This window comes from Procambarus clarkii, unplaced genomic scaffold (genome assembly GCF_040958095.1).
Source record: "Procambarus clarkii isolate CNS0578487 unplaced genomic scaffold, FALCON_Pclarkii_2.0 HiC_scaffold_137, whole genome shotgun sequence".
Lineage (NCBI taxonomy): Eukaryota > Metazoa > Arthropoda > Malacostraca > Decapoda > Cambaridae > Procambarus > Procambarus clarkii.
The window spans coordinates 1,149,774-1,159,719 of record NW_027189170.1 but is presented as its reverse complement, the minus strand read 5'-3'; the positions used below and the strand labels follow the sequence as shown (position 1 = coordinate 1,159,719).

Here is a 9,946-nt window from a genome sequence, read left to right as displayed (position 1 = left end):
TGCTATCAAGAATGGTCAGCTGACCTGCCCCAGCTGCCGTGCCGAGCACACTGCCACAGCTGCTACTCAGTTCCCAATTAGCTATGCTGTGGAGGCTTTTGTTAGGAAACTCAAAAATATCCAGCTAACAACTGAGGAAGTAGTGCCAGCAAAACCTTATGAAGGTCCCGCCAGAGGCATCAGTAAGACATTACGTTCCCTGGTGCAGGAGCAGAAGAGCATCATCAGCAGCCTCATTACTAGCTGTGAAGAGGTACTGTCCCAGCTGGGGGAGTACCGGGGGCAGCTGGGGGACTGGAAGACTCACCACCTCCAGCTCCAGGACAGACTCTATGCTCTGGTAGAGCAGAACAAGTCAGCAATGAAGCTCTTGGAACTGGAGGATACCAGTGTGGTGGATATGACAACACAAGGAGAGGAAGGGAAGACTCAGCTGCAGGCCATGTTGGGGAGCCTCGACACAGTCAACACCCCACAGGAGGTTGGCACAACCATAGACACAGCTGATGAGTGCAAGATGAAGGTAGAAGATTGGCTCCGGAAGTGCCAGGAACTCTTCCCAGAGGTCAACACTGTCCACACCTCGGTGAAGGTACACTACCGAAGGTCACATTGTTCTCACCCAACTGAGTGTAGTATGGCCTCTATATAAACACTTTTGACATGGAGACACATCAAGATGAGAGTTGACTTTATAGATAGGAAACATTTTTATTAATAAAGTCAACTGTCATCTTGGTGTTTCTCTACACTGTGGTCAGTGTAGAGAAACACCATTACTTATATTGTGAAATTATTTTACTCAGAGCCTGATGCTTCATTATAGTCCAGTTACTTTACTCAGAGCCAGATGCTTCATTATAGTCCAGTTACTTTACTCAGAGCCTAATGCTTCATTATAGTCCAGTCACTTTACTCAGAGCCAGATGCTTCATTATAGTCCAGTTACTTTACTCAGAGCCTGATGCTTCATTATAGTCCAGTTACTTTACTCAGAGCCTGATGCTTCATTATAGTCCAGTTACTTTACTCAGAGCCTGATGCTTCATTATAGTCCAGTTACTTTACTCAGAGCCAGATGCTTCATTATAGTCCAGTTACTTTACTCAGTGCCAGATGCTTCATTATAGTCCATTTACTTTACTCAGAGCCAGATGCTTCATTATAGTCCAGTTACTTTACTCAGAGCCTGATGCTTCATTATAGTCCAGTTACTTTACTCAGAGCCAGATGCTTCATTATAGTCCAGTTACTTTACTTAGAGCCTGATGCTTCATTATAGTCCAGTTACTTTACTCAGAGCCTGATGCTTCATTATAGTCCAGTTACTTTACTCAGAGCCTGATGCTTCATTATAGTCCAGTTACTTTACTCAGAGCCTGATGCTTCATTATAGTCCAGGTTCCACCATTAATGTTTGTGTTGGTAATGACAGGTGCAGGAGACCATCAGGGAGGCCCTGGAGATGACGACCACAGAGACAGGTGCCACAGCTGACCCCGTACACCTGGGAGACTCAGCCTCCACCATTAATGTTTGTGTTGGTAATGACAGGTGCAGGAGACCATCAGGGAGGCCCTGGAGATGATGACCACAGAGACAGGTGCCACAGCTAACCCCGTACACCTGGGAGACTCAGCCTCCACCATTAATGTTTGTGTTGGTAATGACAGGTGCAGGAGACCATCAGGGAGGCCCTGGAGATGATGACCACAGAGACAGGTGCCACAGCTGACCCCATACACCTGGGAGACTCAGCCTCCAGCATCATGGATAAAGTTCAGGAAATCACTTTAGAGATCCCCCAGAAGCAATTAACAGTAAGTTTGTTATTTTCTCTCATAGGTCATACCACAAGTTATTGAGTTGCGTTTTGAGGAGAGGAAGCCTGTTCTTAGGTTTATCGAGGTTCCCCAAGGTCAACTACTGACTTTCCTTAACATACAATCCACAATAGTTGCCTAACTCCTGGATAAATATTTACTGGTTGGTGAACAGAGGCAACAGGAAACATGTTAACCATTTCTGGCCTGCATGGTGATTGAACCCGCGATCCTGGCCCCCTCACAGAGAGCGGGTGACACTCCACCAACCTTTCCAAAAAAGTATACCTGGTTGATGGGGTTCTGGGAGTTGTTCTACTCCCCAAGCCCGGCCCGAAGCCAGGCTTAACTTGAGAGAGTTTGGTCCACTAGGCTGTTGCTTGGAGCGGCCCGCAGGCCCACATATCCACCACAGCCCGGTTGATCTAGCACTCCTTAGGAGAAACAATCTAGTTTCCACTTGAAGATGTGTACGGTTGTTCCGGCAATATTTCTTGTGCTCGCTGGGAGGACGTTGAATCCAGTAAGAGAGCGAACCAAATCAGACCACTGCTGGGTACGAAGAAACTGAAGCCTTAAAATTGCCAACGAACTCCACAACAATGCCAGCACCAACCCCATGCCAGTAGAGGGATGGGGGGGGGGGGCTGGAGCTACAGGTCCAGCACCAACCCCCTGCCAGTAGAGGGGGGCTGGAGCAACAGGTACAACACCAAACCCCTGCCAGTAGAAGGAGGGCTGGAGCTACAGGTCCAGCACCAATCCCCTGCCAGTAGAGGGGGGCTGGAGCTACAGGTACAACACCAACCCCCTGCCAGTAGAAGGAGGGCTGGAGCTACAGGTCCAGCACCAATCCCCTGCCAGTAGAAGGAGGGCTGGAGCTACAGGTCCAGCACCAATCCCCTGCCAGTAGAGGGGGGCTGGAGCAACAGGTACAACACCAACCCCCTGCCAGTAGAAGGGGGGATGAAACTACTGGTCCAGCACCAACTCCCACTGCCAGTAGAGAGGGGCTGGAGCTATAGGTCCAGCACCCACCCCCCTGCCAGTAGAAGGGGGCTGGAGCTACAGGTCCAGCACGAACACCCTGCCAATAGAGGGGGGGGGCAGGAGCTATAGGTAAAGCACCAACCCCTGCCAGTAGAGGGGCCTGGAGCTACAGGTCCAGCACCAACCCCCTGCCAGTAGAGGGGGGGCTGGAGCTACACATCCAGCACCAACCTCCTGCCAGTAGGGGGGGGCTGGAGCTACAGGTTCAGCACCAACCCACTGCCAGTAAAGGGGGGCTGGAGCTACAGGTCCAGCACCAACCCACTGCCAGGAAAGGGTGGCTGGAGCTACAGGTCCAGCACCAACCCCCTGCCAGTAGAGGGGGGGGCTGGAGCTACACATCCAGCACCAACCTCCTGCCAGTAGGGGGGGGGCTGGAGCTACAGGTCCAGCACCAACCCACTGCCAGTAAAGGGGGGCTGGAGCTACAGGTCCAGCACCAACCCACTGCCAGTAAAGGGGGGCTGGAGCTACAGGTCCAGCACCAACCCCCTGCCAGTAGAGAGGGGGGGGGGGCTGGAGCTACAGGTACAACTCCAACCCCCTGCCAGTAGAGCGGGGCTGGAGCTACTGGTCCAGCACCAACTCCCCCTGCCAGTAGGGGGGAGGGGGCTGGAGCTACTGGTCCAGCACCAACTCCCCCCTGCCAGTAGAGGGGGGCTGGAGCTACAGGTCCAGCACCAACTCCCCCTGCCAGTAGAGGGGGGCTGGAGCTACTGGTCCAGCACCAACCCCCTGCCAGTAGAGGGGGGCTGGAGCTACAGGTCCAGCAGCATCCCCTGCCAGTAGAGAGGGGGCTGGAGCAACAGGTCCAGCACCAACCCCCTGCCAGTAGAGGGGGGCTGGAGCTACAGGTCCAGCACCAACTCCCCCTGCCAGTAGAGTTGGGCTGGAGCAACAGGTCCAGCACCAACCCCCGGCCAGTAGAGGGGGACTGGAGCTACAGGTGCAGCACCAACCCCCTGCCAGTAGAGAGGGGGCTGGAACTACAGGTCCAGCACCCACCCCTTGCCAGTAGTGTGGGGCTGGAGCTACAGGTCCAGCACCAACCCCCTGCCAATAGAGCAGGGCTGGAGCTACAAGTCCAACACCAACCCCCTGCCAGTAGAGGGGGCTAGAGCTACAGGTCCAGCACCAACCCCCTGCCAGTAGAGGGGGCTGGAGCTACAGATCCTGCACCAACCCCCTGCCAGTAGAGGGGGCTAGAGCTACAGGTCCAGCACCAACCCCCTGCCAGTAGAGGGGGCTGGAGCTACAGATCCAGCACCAACCCCCAGCCAGTAGAGGGGTGGGGGGGCTGGAGCTACAGGTCCAGCACCAACCCCCTGCCAGTAGAGGGGGGGCTGGAGCTACACGTCAAGCACCAACCCCCTCCCAGTAGAGGGGGGGGGGGGCAGGAGATACAGGTGCAGCACCTACCCCCTGCCAGTAAAGGGGGGCTGGAGCTACAGGTCCAGCACCTACCCCCTGCCAGTAGAGGGGGGCTGGAGCTACAGGTCCAGCACCAACCCCCTGCCAGTAGAGGGGGGGCTGGAGCTACAGATCCAGCACCAACCCCCTGCCAGTAGAGGGGGGGGGCTGGAGCTACTGGTCCAGCACCAACCCCCTGCCAGTAGAGGGAGGCTGGAGCTACAGGTCCAGCACGAACCCCCTGCCAGTAGAGGGGGGCTGGAGCTACTGGTCCAGTACTAACCCCCTGCCAGTAGAGGGGGGCTGGAGCTACAGGTCCAGCACCAACCCTCTTCCAGTAGAGGGGGGCTGGAGCTACAGGTCCAACACATACCCCATGCCAGTAGAGAGGGGTTGGAACTTCTAGTCCTGCACCAACCCCTGCCAGTAGAGGAGGGCTGGAGCTACAGGTCCAGCACCAACCATCTGCCAGTAGAGGGGGGCTGGAGCTACAGGTCCAGCACCAAACCCCTGCCAGTAGAGGAGGGCTGGAGCTTCAGGTCCAGCACCAACCCGCTGCCAGTAGAGGGGGGCTGGAGCTACAGGTCCAGCACCAAACCCCTGCCAGTAGAAGGAGCTGGAGCTACAGGTCCAGCACCAACCTCCTGGCAGTAGAGGGGGCTGGAGCTACAGGTCCAGCACCAACCCCCTGCCAGTAGAGGAGGGCTGGAGCTACAGGTCCAGCGCCAACCCCAAGCCAGTAGAGGGGGGCTTGAGCTACAGGTCCAGCACCACCCCTCTGCCAGTAGAGGGGGCTGGAGCTACAGGTCCAGCACCAACCCCCTGCCAGTAGAGGGAAGGCTGGAGCTACAGGTCCAGGGCCAACCCTCTGCCAGTAAAGGGGGCTGGAGATACAGGTCCAGAACCAACCCCCAGCCAGTTGAGGAGGGCTGGAGCTACAGGTCCAGCGCCAACCCCCTGCCAGTAGAGGTGGGCAGGAGCTACAGGTCCAGCACCAACTCCCCCTGCCAGTAGAGGGGGGGCTGGAGCTACAGGTGCAGCACCAACCCCCTGCCAGTAGAGAGGGGGCTGGAACTACAGGTCCAGCACCCACCCCTTGCCAGTAGTGTGGGGCTGGAGCTACAGGTCCAGCACTAACACCCTGCCAATAGAGCAGGGCTGGAGCTACAAGTCCAACACCAACCCCCTGCCAGTAGAGGGGGCTAGAGCTACAGGTCCAGCACCAACCCCCTGCCAGTAGAGGGGGCTGGAGCTACAGATCCTGCACCAACCCCCTGCCAGTAGATGGGGCTAGAGCTACAGGTCCAGCACCAACCCCCTGCCAGTAGAGGGGGCTGGAGCTACAGATCCAGCACCAACCACCAGCCAGTAGAGGGGGGGGGGCTGGAGCTACAGGTCCAGCACCAACCCCCAGCCAGTAGAGGGGTGGCTGGAGCTACACGTCAAGCACCAACCCCCTGCCAGTAGAGGGGGGGGGGGGGCAGGAGCTACAGGTGCAGCACCTACCCTCTGCCAGTAGAGGGGGGGCTGGAGCTACAGATCCAGCACCAACCCCCTGCCAGTAGAGGGGGGGGGGGCTGGAGCTACTGGTCCAGCACCAACCCCCTGCCAGTAGAGGGAGGCTGGAGCTACAGGTCCAGCTTGAACCCCCTGCCAGTAGAGGGGGGCTGGAGCTACTGGTCCAGTACTAACCCCCTGCCAATAGAGGGGGGCTGGAGCTACAGGTCCAGCACCAACCCTCTTCCAGTACAGGGGGGCTGGAGCTACAGGTCCAGTACATACCCCATGCCAGTAGAGAGGGGTTGGAACTAGTAGTCCTGCACCAACCCCTGCCAGTAGAGGAGGGCTGGAGCTACAGGTCCATCACCAACCGTCTGCCAGTAGAGGGGGGGGCTAGAGCTACAGGTCCAGCACCAAACCCCTGCCAGTAGAGGAGGGCTGGAGCTTCAGGTCCAGCACCAACCCGCTGCCAGTAGAGGGGGGCTGGAGCTACAGGTCCAGCACCAAACCCCTGCCAGTAGAGGGAGCTGGAGCTACAGGTCCAGCACCAACCTCCTGGCAGTAGAGGGGGCTGGAGCTACAGGTCCAGCACCAACCCCCTGCCAGTAGAGGAGGGCTGGAGCTACAGGTCCAGCGCCAAACCAAAGCCAGTAGAGGAGTGCTTGAGCTACAGGTCCAGCACCACCCCATCTGCCAGTAGAGGGGGGGCTGGAGCTACAGGTCCAGCACCAACCACCTGCCAATAGAGGGAAGGCTGGAGCTACAGGTCCAGGGCCAACCCCTTGCCAGTAGAGGGGGCTGGAGCTACAGGTCCAGCACCAACCCCCTGCCAGTAGAGGGAAGGCTGGAGCTACAGGTCCAGGGCCAACCCTCTGCCAGTAAAGGGGGCTGGAGCTACAGGTCCAGAACCAACCCCCTGCCAGTTGAGGAGGGCTGGAGCTACAGGTCCAGCGCCAACCCCCTGCCAGTAGAGGTGGACAGGAGCTACAGGTCCAGCACCAACCCCCTGCCAGTAGAGGGGGGGCTGGAGCTACACGTCAAGCACCAACCCCCCTCCCAGTAGAGGGGGGGGGCTGGAGATACAGGTCCAGAACTTACCCCCTGCCATTAGAGGGGGGCTGGAGCAACAGGTCCAGCACCTAACCCCTGCCAGTAAAGAGGGGATGGAGCTACAGGTCCAGCACCAACCCCCTGCCAGTAAAGGGGGGCTGGAGCTACAGGTCCAGCACCAACCCCCTGCCAGTAGAGGGGGAGGGCTGGAGCTACAGGTACAACTCCAACCCCCTGCCAGTAGAGGGGGGCTGGAGCTACTGATCCAGCACCTACCCCCTGCCAGTAGAGGGGGGCTGGAGCTACAGGTCCAGCACCTACCCCCTGCCAGTAAAGGGGGGCTGGAGCTACAGGTAAAACTCCAACCCCCTGCCAGTAGAGGAGGGGGTGGAGCTACTGGTCCAGCACCAACCCCCTGCCAGTAGGGGGGGGGGGCTGGAGCTACAAGTCCAGAACTAACGCCTTGCCAGTAGAGGGGGACATGGAGCTACAGGTCCAGTACCAACCCCCTGCCAGTAGAGGGGAGGGGGGGGCTGGAGCTACAGGTCCAGCACCAACCCCCTGCCAGTAGAGGGAGGCTGGAGCTACAGGTCCAGCACGAACCCCCTGCCAGTAGAGGGGGGCTGGAGCTACTGGTCCAGCACCAACCCCCTGCCAGTAGAGGTGGGGTGGAGCTACAGGTCCAGCACCAACCCCCTGCCAGTAGAGGTGGGCTGGAGCTACTGGTCCAGCACCAACCCCCTGCCAGTAGAGGTGGGGTGGAGCTACAGGTCCAGCACCAACCCCCTGCCAGTAGAGGTGGGGTGGAGCTACAGGTCCAGCACCAACCCCCTGCCAGTAGAGGGGGGGGGGGCTGGAGCTACAGGTCCATCACCAACCCCCTGCCAGTAGAGGGGGGGGGGGCTGGAGCTACAGGTCCAGCACCATCCCCCTGTCAGTAGAGTGGGGCTGGAGCTACAGGTCCAGCACCAATCCCCTGTCAGTAGAGGGGGGGGGGGGCTGGAGCTACAGATCCAGCACCAAACCCCTGCCAGTAGAGGGGGGGGCTGGAGCTACAGGTCCAGCACCAACCCCCTGAAAGTAGAGGGGGGCTGGAACTACAGGTCCAGCACCCACCCCTTGCCAGTAATGTGGGGCTGGAGCTACAGGTCCAGCACCAACCCCCTGCCAATAGAGCAGGGCTGGAGCTACAAGTCCAACACCAACCCCCTGCCAGTAGAGGGGGCTAGAGCTACAGGTCCAGCACCAACCCCCTGCCAGTAGAGGGGGCTGGAGCTACAGATCCTGCACCAACCCCCTGCCAGTAGAGGGGGCTAGAGATACAGGTCCAGCTCCATCCCCCAGCCAGTAGAGGGGGGCTGGAGCTACAGGTCCAGCACCAACCCCCTGCCAGTAGAGGGGGGGCTGGAGCTACACGTCAAGCACCAACCCCCTCCCAGTAGAGGTGGGGGGGGCAGGAGATACAGGTGCAGCACCTACCCCCTGCCAGTAAAGGGGGGCTGGAGCTACAGGTCCAGCACCTACCCCCTGCCAGTAGAGGGGGGCTGGAGCTATAGGTCCAGCACCAACCCTCTTCCAGTAGAGGTGGGCTGGAGCTACAGGTCCAGCACCAACCCCCTGCCAGTAGGGGGGGGCTGGAGCTACAAGTCCAGAACTAACGCCCTGCCAGTAGAGGGGGACATGGAGCTACAGGTCCAGTACCAACCCCCTGCCTGACGAGGGTCCTGGAGCTACAGGTCTAGCACCAACCCCTTGCCAGTAGAGGGGCTGGAGCTACAGGTCCAGCACCAACCCCCTGCCAGTAGAGGGGGGGGGGCTGGAGCTACAGGTCCAGCACCAATCCCCTGCCAGTAGAGGGGGGGCTGGAGCTACAGATCCAGCACCAACCCCCTGCCAGTAGAAGGGGGGGGGCTGGAGCTACAGGTCCAGCACCAACCCCCTGCCAGTAGAGGGTGGGGGCTGGAGCTACTGGTCCTGCACCGACCCCCTGCCAGTAAAGGGGGGGGGGGGGCTGGAGCTACAGTTGCAGCACCAACCCCCGGCCAGTAGAGGGGGACTGGAGCTACAGGTCCAGCGCCAAACCAAAGCCAGTAGAGGAGTGCTTCAGCTACAGGTCCAGCACCACCCCATCTGCCAGTAGAGGGGGGGCTGGAGCTACAGGTCCAGCACCAACCACCTGCCAATAGAGGGAAGGCTGGAGCTACAGGTCCAGGGCCAACCCCTTGCCAGTAGAGGGGGCTGGAGCTACAGGTCCAGCACCAACCCCCTGCCAGTAGAGGGGGCTGGAGCTACAGGTCCAGCGCCAACCCCCTGCCAGTAGAGGTGGACAGGAGCTACAGGTCCAGCACCAACCCCCTGCCAGTAGAGGGGGGCTGGAGCTACACGTCAAGCACCAACCCCCCTCCCAGTAGAGGGGGGGGGGCTGGAGATACAGGTCCAGAACTTACCCCCTGCCAGTAGAGGGGGCTGGAGCTACAGGTCCAGCACCTACCCCCTGCCAGTAAAGGGGGGCTGGAGCTACAGGTACAACTCCAACCCCTTGCCAGTAGAGGGGGGGCTGGAGCTACTGGTCCAGCACCTACCCCCTGCCAGTAGAGGGGGGCTGGAGCTACAGGTCCAGCACCTACCCCCTGCCAGTAAAGGGGGGCTGGAGCTACAGGTAAAACTCCAACCCCCTGCCAGTAGAGGAGGGGGTGGAGCTACAGGTCCAGCACCAACCCCCTGCCAGTAGAGGGGGGCTGGAGCTACTGGTCCAGCACCAAACCCCTGCCAGTAGGGGGGGGGCTGGAGCTACAAGTCCAGAACTAACGCCTTGCCAGTAGAGGTGGACATGGAGCTACAGGTCCAGTACCAACCCCCTGCCAGTAGAGGGGAGGGGGGGCTGGAGCTACAGGTCCAGCACCAACCCCCTGCCAGTAGAGGGAGGCTGGAGCTACAGGTCCAGCACGAACCCCCTGCCAGTAGAGGGGGGCTGGAGCTACTGGTCCAGCACCAACCCCCTGCCAGTAGAGGTGGGGTGGAGCTACAGGTCCAGCACCAACCCCCTGCCAGTAGAGGTGGGTTGGAGCTACTGGTCCAGCACCAACCCCCTGCCAGTAGAGGTGGGGTGGAGC

The 9,946-nt window shown here is 59.7% G+C and overlaps 1 protein-coding gene across 1 annotated transcript in view; it reads left to right on the top strand.

The window, feature by feature from the left end:
- The window catches only part of LOC123749320 (tripartite motif containing 13-like), a 43,603-nt gene extending 41,638 nt beyond the window's left edge, over positions 1 to 1,965 (top strand). Inside the window, exons 2-3 of the mRNA XM_069320466.1 lie at positions 1 to 592; positions 1,846 to 1,965. The exon at positions 1 to 592 is cut by the window's left edge and continues 110 nt beyond it. Of these exons, the coding sequence (XP_069176567.1) occupies positions 1 to 592; positions 1,846 to 1,965 (712 nt within the window). The remainder of the gene's footprint in view (positions 593 to 1,845) is intronic.
- Positions 1,966 to 9,946: the final 7,981 nt, after the last annotated feature.